Source organism: Mustela putorius, unplaced genomic scaffold (assembly GCF_011764305.1).
Source record: "Mustela putorius furo isolate JIRA1106 unplaced genomic scaffold, ASM1176430v1.1 tig00003858_pilon_pilon_pilon, whole genome shotgun sequence".
NCBI lineage: Eukaryota > Metazoa > Chordata > Mammalia > Carnivora > Mustelidae > Mustela > Mustela putorius.
Genome location: NW_025422010.1, coordinates 39,936,064 through 39,953,830, shown reverse-complemented (window position 1 = coordinate 39,953,830; position 17,767 = coordinate 39,936,064). Strand labels below are relative to the sequence as shown.

General features: G+C 49.9%; 1 protein-coding gene across 2 annotated transcripts in view; it reads left to right on the top strand.

Moving 5' to 3' along the window:
* Nucleotides 1–17,767, top strand: part of LOXHD1 (lipoxygenase homology PLAT domains 1) — a 149,584-nt gene that overhangs the window by 112,771 nt on the left and 19,046 nt on the right. The window contains exons 30-37 of one of the 2 annotated variants that reach the window (XM_045065772.1): nucleotides 1,455–1,664; nucleotides 1,780–1,915; nucleotides 3,872–4,080; nucleotides 4,943–5,128; nucleotides 7,253–7,380; nucleotides 13,734–13,851; nucleotides 14,698–14,872; nucleotides 16,497–16,682. In XM_045065772.1, the coding sequence (XP_044921707.1) occupies nucleotides 1,455–1,664; nucleotides 1,780–1,915; nucleotides 3,872–4,080; nucleotides 4,943–5,128; nucleotides 7,253–7,380; nucleotides 13,734–13,851; nucleotides 14,698–14,872; nucleotides 16,497–16,682 (1,348 nt within the window). The remainder of the gene's footprint in view (nucleotides 1–1,454; nucleotides 1,665–1,779; nucleotides 1,916–3,871; nucleotides 4,081–4,942; nucleotides 5,129–7,252; nucleotides 7,381–13,733; nucleotides 13,852–14,697; nucleotides 14,873–16,496; nucleotides 16,683–17,767) is intronic. The other variant, XM_045065773.1, reaches the window with a different exon arrangement.

Below are 17,767 nucleotides of genomic sequence, written 5' to 3'. Positions count from 1 at the left end.
CTTTTCACTCTCTCCTGTTTCCAAACCTTTTTGGGCATCTTCCCTACAACCAGGTTCATGTGCCCAGAGAAAATCCATGATGCTGTTCCCTGCTTTCAGTGTTTCACATACAAGACATCAGCCAAGATGAATGCTTCTTCAGCTCCCCTTGGCGTGCAGCGGCGTACCTTGGAAATCTTTCCATGTCAGGATCGTCAAGCGTCGATGGCTCATCCTTCGTCACAACCACACACATCCTACACACAGTATCACCAAGGTTATCTAGCCATTCCCCAAGCCCTGGACGGCGCATGGCTCCCCTCCCAGCTTTCCACTGTAGAAATTGTCCTGCAGTAAAAATCTTTATGCACATGCAAAAGTGTCCTCTCAAGGACAGAAGCAAAGAGGTGGACTGGGTCACGGGCTGTGCCTGTTTTTGCCCTGACGATCTCAGCCGCTTGGCAGAGTGCTGTGGCCCGCCCCATCAGCGGTGCACTGCTCACCGCACAGTGACCTGCCGGGCTGCCTGAGAGGCCCAGCCACCCCATCCTTAACTTCCTGCCACCACCTGAAGAGGCTTCCTGGGCCTGACTCCAGTCCATGGACAGGTGGCTGCTCCCGCACCCGGGCTGTACTGACCCACCGCCTCCTCTCCTTGCCCTGGGCTGGGAGGTCCCAACGAGCGTCAGAGGCTTTCTCGCCCTGTGTCTGGGTTCCCGGTGCTCCGTAGTGACTCAGCACATCTTCCATCTTCTGGAAGAAAAGCACTGTAACCCAAGGCCACCAGCCTCTCCTATCCTGCCCCAGGCTCCTGCCAGCCACACATAGCCTGTGTTTTGACTGACCCCCCCTCAAGGCCTGGAACTCTACATCTCACTGAGCAATCCCAAAAGAATCCCAAGTGCCTGAGAGTGTCACAGCCCTTTACTGAAGGGATGATCAGGGACCCAGAGGGCCTTACATCACACCCCACAGAACACCTGCCTGCACCTGCATTCCAGATGGTGTCCCGGAGCTCTCCTCAGCCTGGCCTCCACCAGAGCCTCTCCCTATTCTGTTGTCTGACCCAGAGGCTCCTTTGACTGCCTCCCAGCTTCCCCCCGGGAGTTCAGGCCCCTCTCCATCCTCCGTCCTGCCCCCCACCTGAACTCATGCTGACACTCCACATCACCAAGGACCTCCAGGTACCAGCACCAGGCTGAGCGCCCTCATCTGCCCCACACCCACTAACATTCCATCTTCCAGACATCCACAAGGGGTACCCCAGGAGGCACAGGACTGCAAAATGGGGCCATTGGGAAAGGGAGGCCTCAGAATACCCAGCGCTCTATGTTGGGGACTTGTGCCTGGAGGGCTCCCAGCTAGGAAGGTTTGTTCAGTCCAGCAGCTGAGGGGGATAGAAGGTACTGGATGGTTGGGCTTGCAGCGGGTGGAGGGGTGCGTCTCCACCGAGCCCGCACATCTTGTCTCCCCAGGCGGACACGTTCATCATCGAGGCCGCTGACCTGGGCGTCATCTACAAGATCAAGCTCCGCCACGACAACAGCAGGTGGTGTGCAGACTGGTATGTGGAGAAGGTGGAGATCTGGAACGACACCAACGAGGACGAGTTCCTGTTCCTGTGCGGGCGCTGGCTGTCCCTGAAGAAGGAAGACGGGCGGCTTGAGAGGCTCTTCTATGAGAAGGTGCAGGAAAGGCCATGGCAGTGTGGGTGGGGGGACTTGGTTCGTCCCCGTTCTCATGCCTTGTGCTCTGGAAGAAGACACCAGAGCTGTAGTGGGACTCGGGTCTTCTGGGCAGGAGTACACAGGGGACCGAAGCAGCAACTGCAGCAGCCCTGCGGACTTCTGGGAGATCGCCCTGAGCTCCAAGATGGCCGACGTCGACATCGCCACAGTGACGGGGCCCATGGTGGACTACGTGCAGGAGGGCCCGGGTAAGCCAAGCAGGGAGCTTGGTGGAGGAAGGGCAGGCACCTGGACACATGGTTAAGCTTTTCTTGGGCAGGCCATGCATTCGCCCCACTGTCCTCTGACTTCTATCTAATGCTTTAAAATTCCCCCAGATTGCCTGTTTCCACCCCACAACAGCCTGAAAGGGCCACGATCAGCCCTGTTGCAAAAGGGGGAACAAAGACTAAGAGAAGTTAGGGGAATGATGCCCTTAATCCATTACCCGCCACCAGGAGGGCATTGTGGTACTCTCTGCCCTCACCCAGACTTGCCGGATATAGATTCAGCCCTGAGCGCCTGGGACAGTTCTCATAAGACAGAAGTCAACAGCAGCAGTGAGGACCCCTTGCATGTCCGTAGAGTATCCCGTGGAGGATGTTAACCATGCAGACTTAAGGCATAGTGTGATGTAGTGAGGAAGTGGAAGAAGGCCTAAGATGGTTTTAGGGGCATTTAAGTTTCATTTCTGGTTCTGACAAGAATATATGTAGCCTTGGACAAGTCACTCTTCTGGCCTCAATTTTTCCCTCCTCCATAAAACGATATTGTAATGCCCTGAAAAGCTCATTTTTCCAACCATATTTTTGAGATAAAGCAGTTCTGTGTTTGTTTATCCAACATTTAAAGTGACTGCCTGTCTGTTCAGCCGTCTTAAGTATAGAGCATGAGCCACTCTGTTCCCTTCTAGGAGACCATGTTGGGGGGAAGTGTATGATTTTATATTTTACCTTCTCACTCTGTGACTAAATGATAGGACCCACAAGTAAGTGCTTCTCCTGAATTAAGTGCTATGATCAACCGTGAAAGGCCAACAGGGCCTCCTATAAAGATGAAATAAGGCTGTGGACAGGTGCAGAAAACAATGCTGGTAATTCCAGCTGATCAGGATATAGTGGGTAGAGGTATGGAGGGCAAACAGAGCACCTGATCTGGAGCCCCAGCTTGGGACAGGTCATGGGGAAGGGCTAGTTTGGAAACTTTCAAAGACATACAAATTGCACAACCTATAACCTATAACCTATACCAGAGCTGTCTCCCAAGATACTGAGGAAGATGATCCCAGAGAAAGCTTTCCAACTTGTATCAGTTAGTAAGTGCAAGTGACTGAGACAAGATAGTGGCTTAAACAAATAAGGGATTTTCTTTTCTCTCACATAAAAGTTCAAAGCTAGGCAACTGGGACTGATAGAGTAGGTTCCGATAAAGTCAGGGACTTCCATCCTAAAGGTTGCCCATGGTTCCAGGATGACTGCTGGAGCTCCAGCAATCACATCCACATTCCAAGCAGAACAAATTGGAAGGTTAAGGGGGAAAAGGGCCCTCCTCCCAGCTGAGTCAGAAATTTCCCCAGAAACTCACCCAGCAATGTTTGCTTATATTTTATGAGCGTGCCTAGCTGCAAGAAGAATGGATGCTTGCTGGGCAATTAGAACTCTGCTGCACTACCTCAGCAAGGTTTTATACTGATTATCCTGGTCTGTTTTGGAAATGGCTACCTTCTAGAACTTTCATTTACCATGTTATACATATAATACTATTTTCTTTTTCTTCCCCCAATTCCTACTTTCCGTGAGACCTTGTTTTTGCCCACTTCATTTTTGTTGACTACAGAAAGCTTTCTAGCTTTCTGTACCTGGTGAAAAGCTGTTGGTCTTGCCCTACCTCACATGAGAGTGCAGCTGAGATCATTGGTCAGAAGGGCTTCTAGAAGTGGCAACAATGCTCTTGTAGGATGATCTTCACTTGGGAGATACCAATCTCTCATTCCCGGGAGCATAGATGCTCGCCATAGATCATTCACCAGTCCGGAAAGCTCTGTCACACTTTGTCTCAGAGGCACGGAGCTATGATCTGTGCTCTCCAAAGGTCATTCCCAAGTCTATGAGCCCACCCATGTCCACCTGGCCCATTATGAGTTTGGGTCCCATAATCTCTTGCAGTGATTCCCTACTATGTGTCGGTCACCACCGGGAAGCACAAGGATGCAGCCACTGACAGCCGGGCCTTCATCTTACTCATTGGGGAGGATGATGAACGCAGCAACCGCATCTGGCTGGACTTCCCCCGGGGGAAGAAGGGCTTCAGCTGTGGCTCCGTGGAGGAGTTCTATGTTGCAGGCTTGGATGTGGGCATCATCAAGAAAATAGAGGTGCTGGTCCCTGGGTCCTGGATGGTGCCTACCCCCAGGGAAGGAAGGAGCTGATCAGGACGTAGCAGGTGGAGGTGTGGAGGGCAACCAGAGCAAATGACCTGGAGCCCCAGCTTGGGGCAGGTCATGGAGAAAGGTCCCCTGGCCTTTGCCATCAACTAGGTGACCCTGAATGAGTCACTGCCCTGCCGGGTCTTGGTGTTCCACTGAGATGTCTGCTGTATTAGTTTTCCATTGCTGTGTAACAGATTATCACAAACTTAGCATAAGATCACATAGATGTATTATTTCCCATTTTCCCAGGTCAGGAGTCCAGATGTGAGTTAGCTGTGTCCTCTTCCCAAGGTCTCACTGGGCTGAAATCAAGTTGCCGCTAGGGCTATGGTCTCATTTGAAGCTGGGGGTTCTCTTCCAAGCTCACTGGTCATTGGCAGAATCCATTTCCTTGTGGTTGTAGGACTGAGGCTGCCAGTTCCCAGAGGCTGCAGGCCTCCCATGTCACATGACCTTCTCCAAAACATGGCAGTTTGTTTTGTCAAGACCAATAAGACACCATCTTTTCTGCTTCAAATGTCTCTGACTTCTTCCATCTCTGACATTTAGACCCTCTCTTAAAGGGCTTGCCTGATTAGGTGAGGCCGACCCAGAATAATCTTTTGATTAATTCAAAATCATCTGTTTAGAGATTTCTATTTCATCTGCAAAACCTCCTCACCTCCTGGGTAGGGGGGTACCCAGGTCTGTGTACAGAGCACTTTGGAAGGAAGCCGTGAGGAGGAAGTTGCAGAACCGGGGAAGGGATGCTGAGTGGCAAGGGCTTCCTTCCCAGTTTTACCCAGACTGTTGGTGTGTCCTCTCCCAGCTGGGCCACGATGGGGCCTCCCCCGAGAGCTGCTGGCTGGTGGAGGAGCTGTGTCTGGCCGTGCCCACCCAGGGCACCAAGTACACATTGCGCTGCAACTGCTGGCTTGCCAAAGACCGAGGCGATGGTGTCACCTCCCGCGTCTTTGACCTCCTGGACGCCATGGTGGTGAACATAGGGAAGAAGGTATGGAGAGGGGCCTGGGTGTGCCTATGGCATGGCAAGAGCTATGCAGGGTCGGGTAGGAGAGCAGAAGGGGAGACAGAAGTGAGGGAAGCAGGAGACTCATCCCTGGGGCAGGGCTGAAGCCCGGTTCACCATCCAGACTCACTTTGCTAGGAGCCAAGAGACTCGAGTCTCTTTAGGTCTGCTGCCTTGTGACCTTGGGCAAATCGCCTAACTTCTCTGGGTCTTGGTCTTCTCATGCAGTCCATGGAAATAAGACTTTCTATCCTGTTCCATGTAAGAAGATCTTGATGAGAGCAAGTGAGGTCATGAACAGTCCCTGAAGAGCTTTGCAAGCCCTGCATAGGTGTGCAGAGTCATTTTCTGCCAAAGGCTCCCTCCATGCCCAAGGACAGTGGTGGAGAAAGACAGCATGTGGGCTACCACGTGCCTTGGGATCTTACAGGGCAGTGAGAGCTGCTGGCACGAGACCTCTGAAGGACAGCAGCTTTGGGCTCCTGTCCGCCACCTCTAACTGGCCGCATGATCTGGGATGAAATTGCATGAACTCACAAGCCAGTGCTGGATGCCTGAGGGCTGGGCCCAAGGATACGTGGCCAGTTGGTGGTGCAGATGGCCCTGGTTCACGTAACCCTGCAGGGTGTTTCCCACCAAAAAGCTATGGGCTCAACAGAATGCTCCAGCCCTCAACTCTGTTCCTGAATCTAAACCAGTGGGCTATAGATGTAGGTCAGAAGGTGTCCCACGAAGGTAAGAAGAAATCACCCTGCCTGCCCCTCCCCTGCTCGAGAGCCAGAAAGCAGAACTTTCTACAGCATAGATCCACTCCCCCCCCTTACCCAGACATCTCCATCTACGGCCAGACGGATGGTGTGGGTGAGCACACAGTTCATCCAGGGACCTCTGTCCTGACCCAGTTCCCAGTGTGCATGTGGGTGTGAGTGTGTCTGTGTGCGTGCCGCCCATCCCCCCCCACACACCCCACTCAGGACAGCTGTATCTCCCCCTGAGCCCTTTAGTCTGTGGAAATGCAGACCCACGCCCCTATTATTGACGCTATAAAAGAACACAGCTTTATCACTTTGCAAAGAACCACAGGGTTCTTTGGACAGTCCATCTCCCCAGGAGCTATCAGAGCGGAATTACAAAAGCCCCATTTCTGTGTCTCTTTCTGGAAACAACCTATTACCTAAAAAGAGACACATCTGTGTAAAGGAGAGAAAGATGGGCCCAGAGAGCACGACAGTCTGGAGGCACTAGCCTTAAGGGGCCAGTCTCCATGGGGTCACCAAAGCTCTCATTTTGATCTTGCTATTTTTCCTGCCTGTCTGAATAAGAGCAAAAAAGCACCAGGCTCCCGCCTTCATTCCCAATAGCTCCTCGGGCCACCACGATGCCCTGTTAAGGTTTGAGAGGATTTTCCTGATAAAGCAAGAGGCTCTTCCCTCACTACCTGGGCAAATAAGTAGTGAACTTGGCCTCTGGGCCAGGCCTACCAAGACCACTTCTACCCTCATGGTATCATGGCAAAGATTCTCGATGCTGCTTGAAAGGCACCTAGCCCCCAGCCCCCAACAGGCACAACATCGGGAACGTGATCGCTGTGACGCATAACTCGGGTTCTGAGTTGAAGGGCTTCTGGGTAGTGGGGACCAGGTGAGAACGCCATGCTTCAGTCTCAGGGGAAGGCAGGGCTAGCTGTGTTCAGAGGAGATGGGCATCCTGGCAAGAAGGAACAGAGAAAAAAGCCAGAGGACATTCCAGAACATGGGCAAAGGAGGCCCCTCTTGCTACAAGGCTGCCCCTGGAGAAAGAACCAGTGAGGCACCGTCCAGGGAAGAGCAGGCTGTCCCTTCCCCCTCCAGTGGAGACAGACAGAAGGAAACACATTCTCTTTGGAACAAACCTCAGGCAAAAGGGCCAAACCCCAACCTGAAGAGTAAATCAGGGAAGCAGTGGCTATTCTTCGAGCGTCACTGCTCAAGGAAGCTCGCAGGGTCTACTGGCTGTGCCCAACACAGGGACAGACCTGGAACTGTGCTTGCTGGCCCATAGCACATGGCAGGCCTGGCATGGGCCTGGGCAGAACTGTCGGCAGCTCTCACAGCATCCCTCTCTCGGCAGGTGCTCTATGAGATGACAGTGTGGACGGGTGATGTGGTCGGCGGGGGTACAGACTCCAATATCTTTATGACCCTCTACGGCATCAATGGCAGCACAGAGGAAGTGAAGCTGGACAAGAAGAAGGCCAGGTATCTAGAGGGGGCTTCTGCCCCTCGCCCTTCTGCACATCCAGTCCCCCAGCCTCTAGTCCCACCCTGCCTCAATCGGCTGCTTCCCTCAATCGGCTGCTTCCTTCCCTCTCCCCTCATACCTTAGGGCCTTCTAGCCTCCACACCTCTATCCAGGAGATTCTTCTCTCCTGGAATGCCTCTCACCCATTCTCTTCTGTCTCAGGGCCTTTCTCTTCCAGGGGCCAGCTCAAATCTACCTCCTCCAGGAAGCCTGCCTTGATCATCTCAGCCCACAGCGAGCTCCTTCCCTCCTTCCTGCCTGCCTTCCTGCTTTCTTTCCTTCCTTCCTTCTCTCCCTCCCCCCCTCCACCCATCCTTCCCTCCATCTTTCCCTCCCGACCTCCATCACCTAAAAATGTTTATTATAAAGTCTGTCTATTAGTTGATAGCGTTGTATCCTTGTGAATCTCCTGCTTTCGTTCCCCGTACCATGATGATGTAAGATGTTAACATTAGGGGAAGCTGAGCAAAGAGAACACAGAAACTCGGTTCTATTTTTGCTCCTCTCCTACAAGTCTAAAATGATTGCAAATAAAAAGCCAAAAGTATTTTTAAATATTAAAAAATAATTGAACACATAGTATATGGCAGGCACTGTTTCAGACATAAGAGACAGAGTATGACCAGGAGAAGATTCCCGAACCCACACAGCTTAACACTTGGGGAGCCACAGCAGCAGCATGAACACCAGAGTGACCTTACCATGGACCTGGCATTTCCCTAAGCCCCCTGAGCGCATTGGTACAGTTCTCCCTGCGGCTCTCTGAGGACCATTTCTATCATCCCCTTTTTGAAAAACAAAAACTGAGACACAGCAAGGTGAAGTCGTGCTGTTGAAGGTCACATGGCACTGGGAGCTGCATCCAGGGGTCTGTGGCCTTAAGCATGAGGTTCTGCTGCCCCTTACGTCATCAGTAATGATGATAAAGGTGAACTCCCCACAGCTTTTACTGTCTGCCCTTTCACTGAAGTCCTGACTCAGACAGTCCTGGGTTTGTGCTGGTTTTCTGTGTTCAGCCATTGTCCCCCAGGCCATCCCTGGCCCCTGATGTGTTGAGCGGGAGAGCGGGGCAACCCAGGCCTGACTACTGTGGGCCTGCTAGGGCTCAGGCCATGGTCTGGTCACCTGGGAGGCTTCCTGGAGGTGGTGGGGCCTGGCTCTGTAGTTTCATGTGGCTTAGCCCCTGTCTGTCTGGAGTCTCATGCTCTCTATACTCTGGCCCTAACCTCCATCCCAAGCCCAAAGTCCTGTTGAGTTTTCTTTTTTCTTTAATTGATGATCCCATATCAACATCACACCTTATTTCACAGACATACACAGAAGTAGTTGCTGGTAGAGGAGATAGACTCCTTTCTGGCAGTACTTAAATTCTGGAAGTCTTGCTTGAGAGTCACATTATAATACAACCATATTGTAGGTGATTTGAAGCGCTTATCACAATCCTTATTGTAAGGATTTTGTTTTTCTGAATAAAGACTTATTTTGTGCTGAGAGCTATTGTTCCTTACCACCTCTAGTTTGCAAGCTCAGACCTCTTACCCAAGGCAAATTTTGCTTGATTTCATCAGCAACTGGCTCTGTTTGACCTGCGCTTTATTTCAGTGTCAGCGTCTTGATCAGGGACTTGGGTAGTAAGACTCACTGGGCTTACAACACATGCACAGCTTGGTGCTGTGCAAGGAGATCCTTACCCCCAAAAGATGGTGCATGACCAGACAGGAGGCAGAGCCATGCCTACATACATGGTTTGCCTGCTCCAACTGCCCTGTTGTCAAATGTTCGACCCAGAGGTCAAGGTCAGTAGCTATTCACTTACTCCATTCCCCAACTGAAGCCCCCAACTTCTTATCTTGCCACTTTGGGGGAAACAGTTCTGTAAACTAATTCACACTGAGATGCTGGTGAGTGAATGTGGCATCCAAAAAGATGGCATCCTCAAAAGGTAATGCGCAAACCAAGGAATGAGTCTCTAATGGTGGAATTTTAGTCAGCTGGTATCTGGTGGGGATAGATGCTATTTTTAGACAAAGATATGCGACTTTTTAAAGGGAAGTAAGTGCCTGTAAGGAATCATTCCCAGGCCCAGTAGAGACCTCATATCCTGAGAGATTCCTGATCTGGAAGCAAAAGGAAGTCAGAGTTCTGTGGGTCTGCCCAACGGAATGGCCACATGGCTTTCATGAGCCCCCAGTGCAAAGAAGATGAGGAACTGAGCCCAAGGGAATGCCAGCAGAGTGAAGAGCCCAGTAGGGTTCTAGATGCCATTTCAGGAGACAGATGGGAACTATTGGACCAGTGACTGTGGCCATGGCTTTGATAAGCTCGTGAGTCTTGTCTCTTTATCACTTGGAACTCCCACTACTCCCATTAAAGCTCTGGGAATGGAAGGAGCCCATCTTTGGGGACTCAAGGGCAGGGTTGTTGTTGGGTGTGCTGAGTCCTTCCCTCAGTTGGGCTTGGAGGCAAGTCTCAGGGGACAGAAGAGGAAGGCAGGCTGTCTTTGAGGGACCCGTGGGAGGCAGTTGGAAAGTCCCAGCTCCTACTGCTGGGTCAGCCCTCCTGACACATTGTCTTCAGCCGGAAGGCCATGCTTTACGAGGGCTCTGGGAGATTAGAACATGCACAGGGCCTTATCCTGGCATGTTGGGATGACAGATATTTGGAATCTGAGGTTTCTTTGCCTTTGGTCTACATTCACACCGCAACCAGGATGCTTGTGCATACGGATGCAGCCGGTGGGTTCGGCTCGTCACCCCCTGATATCTCATGGGGGCATGTGCTGTGTTCACTTATCTTAATGGTTCCCGAGGAGAGATCTGAAGAGCCAGAGGTTGTTGGCTCACCTTTTACCCCCCAGGCACATCTGCACCCGTGGACATGGACACCACCACTAAGACGGTCATCCTGCTTCTCACGCATCTTTGGAATACCCCCTATGCTGGTCCCAAGGTGACCACCCTTCACATCCCAGTGTGCTCCATCCATGGCCCTTGGGGGTGTGATAAAAATTTGCTGCAAATCTAGTGGCTTCAAACCACAGGGATGTATTCTCTCCCATTTCCCCAGGCCAGAAGTCTCAAGTCAGTATCACTCAGCAGAAATCAAGGCCAGTCGCACCCCTTTCAGAGGTTCTGGGGGAGAACCCATTCCTTACCTCTCCCAATTTCTAGGGGCTGCCCGCCTTCCTTAGCTTGTGGCCACGTCTCTCCAGCGTTCAAAGCCAGCATCTTGCTGCCTCTTCCTGCTCCATCCTCCCTATCGCCTCCTCCCTCATGTCGGTGTCAAATATCTCTTTGCCTCCTCCTTAGAAAGACACTTGTGACTGCATTAAGCATCACCCTAGCAGGAAGTGTTTGTCAGCCTACCTCAGGGGCTCTGACCCACAGAGCAGGGCTCTGAAATCTCTTTCTTATCAGGAATAGTCAACAGTTTCAAGGACATTCAATTTTTTTAATGTTTATTAGGAACTATGTATGGGTGGGGTTAGATGTCCTTCTATGATTTATATAATTCAATAACCTCATACCTCTTTGGCACCAGCTAATTAGAGAATATAGTTCTATTTATTTGTACCTAGCCATCTGTTCATATATATATATATATATATATATATATAACAAGTATAACGTGCATAACATATATATGTACATAAATTGTAAACACTTACAGAACAAAACCTATGAGCCATCCCCCAGCCCAAGAACATTACCAGTTCCCTGTACCTCCCCACCCTAGACATGAGTATTGTCTTGGCTTTTAAGGTAGATACATTTTTGCTTTCCTTTATTCTTTTATCCCTACCCTGCGCTGGCCTCCCTGAACAACCAGCTTCCACTGAGTCTTGATTTCAGTGTTATGTAAGTGAGACAAGTTGTGGGCATTCTTTCATGTTTAATTTCTTTCCTCGACACTAGGATTTTCAGATTTCTCTGAGCCCCTGAGGATGGCTGTGATTTGTTCATTTTCACGGCTGCCTAATATTCCACTGATGGCCAGTTGCATGGGACTGTTGCATGGCACTGGGTGTGGCCGAACTGTTGACAGTGAAACCATTAGCTCTGGTGGGCAGAGCTGGGACCCATGAGGGGAGGCTCAGCTCCATGTAAACCAACCTTATTAAAAGTTGGCCCCAGCCATCCAGAGAGAAAAAGGGCTGCCCCAGCCTGACGGGGGCCCATCACTGGAGGTGGCAGGGCATGAACTAGATGGCTCTTGGTGTAAAGTCTAGCCTGGAAGCAGCTAGAGCTAGGTCTAGCCTGAAGCCATAGCCAAGGCTCTGACCCCTGCCATTCCCAAGAGCCCCGGCCATGCCTCTAGTGGCACCAAGGCTGACTGCTTAGGCAGCTTTCCCGGAGAGGCCAGCTTTGGACCCCATACCTTTTCTCCCTGTCTTCCAGCCAGCCCTTTTGCAGGGCTACCCACAAACCTTCCCTAGCTTCTTAGCAATGTCTAAAATTCTTCCATCAAATAGCTGCTTTTCCACATGAAAACTTGGGCCCTGGTTAGCTCTCTGGCTGTTCTGAGTCCCAGAGACCAGTGAGTGAGTGGGTGCTAGGCCCTTTCCCAAGGACAGCCCTTGGTGGGGGTCAGGGAAGGGAAGGAAACCAGAACAGGAAAGGACTGAGGGGCAGCCAAAGGTCGCACACACACACCCCCCCCCCCAACGCTACCTCTTTTGCTGCTGAGTAGAGGCCCCTCTGAGCAGAGGAGCAGGGCAGGCTCTGGACCACTTTGGCAGCCCCGCTTTTCTGAGCCAGAGGCAAACAGACCTGGATCGGAGGATGACCGCCTCTCCCCAGGTGGCCTCTCAAAGTGGAGCCCTCCTACATGTCAGCTGAGATATGTGAGGGAGTGGGACAGCTGGAAACATGCGGCCAGTGAGTCGTGGAGGGATGAAGGGCCCGGGTGGGGCTTCCACTGTGGATGTGGGCCTTTTACCCTGCTGCGGTCCACCCAGGCGGGACTGGGGTCTAGCCTCTAATAAAGGATGAGGGGGCACAGTCATCCACTCTTTAGTCTTCTAGAAGAAAAGCTTATTTCTTTCTCCCTTTTATACTGCCCCACCATAAAATCTCCATAAAATGGGAATACTTGGCTAAATTCAAAGAGTGAAAATTCAAGAGAAACACAAAGAATTCTTTTTTTTTTTTCAAAGCAAAGAATTCTAAAATTCCTTAAATCTGCAAAATTATGCACCTGGTAAGGAATCAACTAGTTGAAAGATTATTTGAGAGAATCTCCAGTATGTGTTACGAGCTCGACAAGGAGACTTGTGAGCACGCCTTTGTAGTTTCCACAGGACCAGAACAACAGGCAGGGCTTAAATTAGAGCAGGAGGGATTTAGAGCAGACTTCCGGGAGAATGTCTTCGCTGCTAATAATCATAAAATACAGATGAGTAAGTTATCAAAAAGGATTAGGCCTCTGCTCTTCCACTGCCTCTGAGAAAAGGACTAGTTCTTGGTTTGCAGCATTTTCGGTCCCAACCCCCTCCGGCTGTGGCCTCTGTTTTTAAACATATATGTCTTATATACAAGGAAGCCCAATCGCCTAGCGGCATCCTATCTCCCTATCTTCAGTGCCACTTGCATTACCCCCAAGGCTTATCAGCAGCATTATCTGGAATCAGTTATCAGTCAAGCAATCAGCACTGAAGGTTGCATTATACATGTAGCCCTGTAGGAAGAGCAGTAAGAAAGCAAGATAGAGCATTTCTGAGACGATGATGAGGTCATTTAGCAGAAAAATAGTAATAGCACCAAAAGCAATATTACCTCTACGTGCCTGCCATTTAATAGTTATTGGTATCATTACCCAATCTCAGGCTTCTGCATTTAGTTTTGCAGATTGTGTACAGAAAAATGTAAATGGTACCATCTAAGCTGAGCAGTGTACAGGCTGCCCCACCATTCATGGCAGCCCTGTCACTCCTAGAATCTCATCTGAAGCCTTGCAGATATGGAATTCCTTTTATATTTTAAGTTGATGTCACATTCTTTTGGTCCTCCTGACAGTTTGGTGAGATTGCAGGACCAGTGTCATTTCCACCAGAATAAGGACGAGGAAACCAAGTCCCAGAGAGAAGCTTGGACTGCTCTAGGTGGCTGGCAGAATGAGATTAGGATCCAGAGCCTGATTCAGGGTCATGGCTATCAGCCAAGCTCCCTTAACCCAGTCTTTTAGGAACACATCTGGGGTGCAAGGGACAGACTGCTGGGGCGTCGCTGGGAGCCTCCCTTTCCATCCTCTCTCAGGCCTAACCCCTCACTCTAGCCAGCATCCTACATCACGCCCCTCATCTCTTCCCCAGATTTGAGCGGGAGCAGAATGACACTTTCATCATGGAGATCCTGGACATTGCTCCGTTCACCAAGATGCGGATCCGAATTGATGGCCTGGGCAGCCGGCCCGAGTGGTTCCTGGAGAGGGTAAATATCTTCCTTCCAGCCACAGCCCAACCCTTCTTCCTGCTCTTCTCAGTTATTCAGTGGACCTGGTTAAAGAGAAAATGTCACTTTAGAGGGTTATGACATGAATCAGACCTAGTGATCCGGTGAGCCCTTTGGCTTGAATTAACCAGAGAACGTAGTTTTAGTTGTTTGTGCTCAGTATGTGCAGTCAGTATAGTGTGGACAGACTTAGCGCGTCCTTCTTGGAGGAGGTCAATTGGGAGGATAGAGAGAGAAGCAGCAACAACCGGGATAGCAGAGGGTCTAATGTTGGGCACTTCGGGCAGGATGGAAGGGAGATTTGGGTGCCTTAGGATCACACATTAGGTAGCTGCCTCTCTTTCCATCTCAGGCTCTGCTCTCTCTGATTCAGTCCTCAAATCTCCCAGCCACCAAAGGCTATCTATCCTGAGTCCCCTGAGGTTCCCACTCCCCCTCTACAGCCATTAGCAGATTTTTCTTGAGCCAACAATATGGTGCCCACACCAAGGACAACTTGGCCAACCAGAGGTATTTATGGCTGACAGTGGTTTGGTTGGTCCCTTTTTCTGTCATTTATTCAACAAACATTTCTTGTGCACAATGAAGGTACCTCTCAGAAACAGGTTTGAATGCATTACCCATTTCCAAATCCCCAAACTAAGGGGTTTCGGCCCCTGTGCAAGACATACAACACAGGGTCTTTTTCCCAGAGAATCTTGATCAGAAGAATTCATCTTGGGTCTGGAATCATGGGTCCTTGGGGTTCGGGAAAGGGACCTGTGTTCGCAGGTGGACAGCTGGTGGAGGTGAGGGAGGGTTCCCACACTGGCTCCTCTCATCCAGATCCTCCTGAAGTGCATGAATACTGGAGACCTGACCATGTTCTACTATGGAGACTGGCTGTCCCAGCGGAAGGGCAAGAAGACCCTCGTGTGTGAGATGTGTGCTGTCATTGATGGGGAAGAGATGATGGAGTGGACCTCCTACACTGTCTCAGTCAAGACCAGTGACATCCTGGGTGAGTCAGGGCATCTGTCCCATCTCCCAGTCCCACATCCCAGTCCACTTGCCCTTCCTCAAATTCTGGCTCAGGCCCTGGGCTCTGGTCAGGCTCTCACTTTTCTTTGGCTGACCTTCCAAACACAAATCCTTTCCACCATGTGTCACTTTCTGTCCAGACAAAGTATTTCTTCCCAGTGACTGAACTGGCTCTCCTCCTCCTCCCTCAAGGAGGTCTGGGAGAACCAGTTTGGGCACCATGGTCAGCACTTTGGAAAACTATGCAGGAACATGACTCAGAGGCCCTCTGTCTTTATGCTGCTGTGAATCTCAGATGCCCTTGGGTTCCTTGACACACAGATGGTTGGCAACCATCTTCTGTGTGCCAGGTTTGGTCTGGAATCTTAGCATGGAGAGATGACCCTGAGCCCTTATGAGTCTGGTATTCTAGTGGAGCAATGACAGTGAACTAAAACTGACATTCTAGGGGAACAATGGCAGTGAACTAAGCTCTGGAAGAGGTCTGCACAGGAGCTGGGGGACCCAGAAGAGGGTTCTTTATCTAGCTGGGGAGCAAGGGTCATGGAGGTATTCCCAGAAGAGATACCAAAGTCTAGTGCAGAAAGACAAACAGAAGCCACTGAGGTAGATGGAACACCAGCTGAAGGACCTTCCAAGCAAAAATGCTAGTTTGTGCAAAGGCCTGAGGTTGAGTGGGAATACACTCCCATCGTGGAAACAATGTCTCCCACTTACCCTTCTCTATATCAAACTGTTCTCCAGGACCTGTTACAAGGAATGTGACAAACTCATTCGCACTGTGTATAAATGTCTTGTGAGGGGTTAGCTTGTAGGCCATAAAAGCTTACATTTTCAACAAAGAAGCATTTAGCCAAAGAAATTAAGCTCTCATGGTAAGATCTCTGGAGTAAGTGTGGGCCCAGGTAGCAGGTAAGTTTGTTGGTACTTCTCTTCTTCCTTTCTCCTAACAATGGAGCCTTCACTCTTCTTGCTAAAAGTTCCAAGTGCCCACATGTTTTTTACCCCTACATCCCCTCATGATGTGTTCTCAGAAAATAGTTGATAAATCCCATGATAACCATAGGGTGTATGTTTCAGGAAACCTTCACAGAGTCACCCCTTTCAGAAACATTTTCTTTTTAACTAGGGTCAATACCTCTATTTGGCTTAAGCAAATGATACAAAGCTCTAGTATAGACTGTCAACCAGGGATAGATCTGGGGAATAAGGAACTTTCCTATTTCATTCTGAATCCATGTTGTGCAGGAAGGAGCCTAGATTTCTAACCTGAAAAACCAGTCTTCATGGCATACTTTTAAGTATGGGTGTATTTCCCCAGAAATAAATGAGTTTTTGCACTAGACCACTCATACTTGCTAACCAGACTCCATTTAGCCCAATAGCATTTAGAAGACACAGAGATAAGATGAAAGATAAAATTGGAGACCCAGAAGTCTCAAAAAACTAACCAACTCTTTCCAACCTCCCCACTGGCCTCATCAACATTAAACTTCCCATCTGCACTGATGGCTCCTCCAAGAAAGCCAGGGTGGGAACCAGAGCAAGTGGACTGTGTGTTGAAGAGGCTAACACCCAGAACCCTTATTTTGTATACCCTCTAGGAGCAGGCACCGATGCCAATGTGTTCATCATCATCTTCGGGGAGAATGGGGACAGCGGGACACTGGCCCTGAAGCAGTCAGCCAATTGGAACAAGTTTGAGCGGAACAACACAGACACATTCAACTTCCCTGACATGCTGAGCCTGGGCCACCTCTGCAAGCTGAGGGTCTGGCATGACAACAAAGGTAGCTCTTGCTCAAGGTCAGGGTGGTGGGGATAGCAAACCTCCGCTTTCCACCATCCCCCTGGCAGCACGTTGACCCTCCTACCACAAGGTGGCAGACAACTAAAAACTGTTGGTTGCCACCATTTTGACATTTCCATCAGTTAGAAATGTCCTGTGTTTCTAGACAAATTTTAGAAATCAAGCTTAGTTCCTAACTACACCGTTGTCTTGGTCATTGCTCTTTCCGTAATGCCTATCACACTGCCTGTACTATAGTAGGGACTTAATATAGTTTTAATGGAATTTATTTATAGCCACATTTCACTCTCTCAGACTCAGTCCTGATTTTTTTTCATGCCGCAGTCACAAGAAACCTACATCTCCATGGAATCAGTTTTTCCCCGTGCCTTAATATTTTCAAAAATTAAGTCCTGGCCATGAATCCCAGGTTCATGACTAGGTCCACTAATACTGCTTTTCCTACCATGTCCCCGACACCAACTATGCACATATCCAGAGTTTCTCATTTTTCTTGATTCATTTTTCCTCTGTACAAAAACTTTACAGCCAATCATTTTGTGTCTCCTCACTATCAAAAGAAAAGGGAGGCAGCTCAGCACCGTGGACAGCTCCTCGCGTTCGGCTGTACTGTTTGTTGCTACTACTGTGGTTTAGGTGGCAAGCTCTTCAAACAGTCTGGTTCGTCCCTTGGGTAACTCAAGACTATCTGATTGCCTTGTTCCTCGCCTTAAAGAAACCCCGAGCACCGACGTTATCCTCTTTCCTTTGTAGGCAGAGAAGTGGGCCTCCTCCCCTCCAGCCAGACTTTGGATCTGAAAGCAGGGAAAGGAAGATGTCTATCTGTATCCTCAGTGAACTCAGGTGGTTGGGATAGTAGGGTCAGGAGAGGTACAGGGAAGTCCAGGTTCTGTGCCTAGCTTCCTCTTTATAGTAACTTTCTCCTCCATAGATGGAAGCTTAAATGTTAATATAAGCCAAGACAGCTAAATATGTCCTTAAGCTCTCTCTCTCTGTGCCACATTTTTTCATATTTAGTTTAAAAATATTCAAGCTACATTATGCTTCCCTTGCATAGCAATTTAT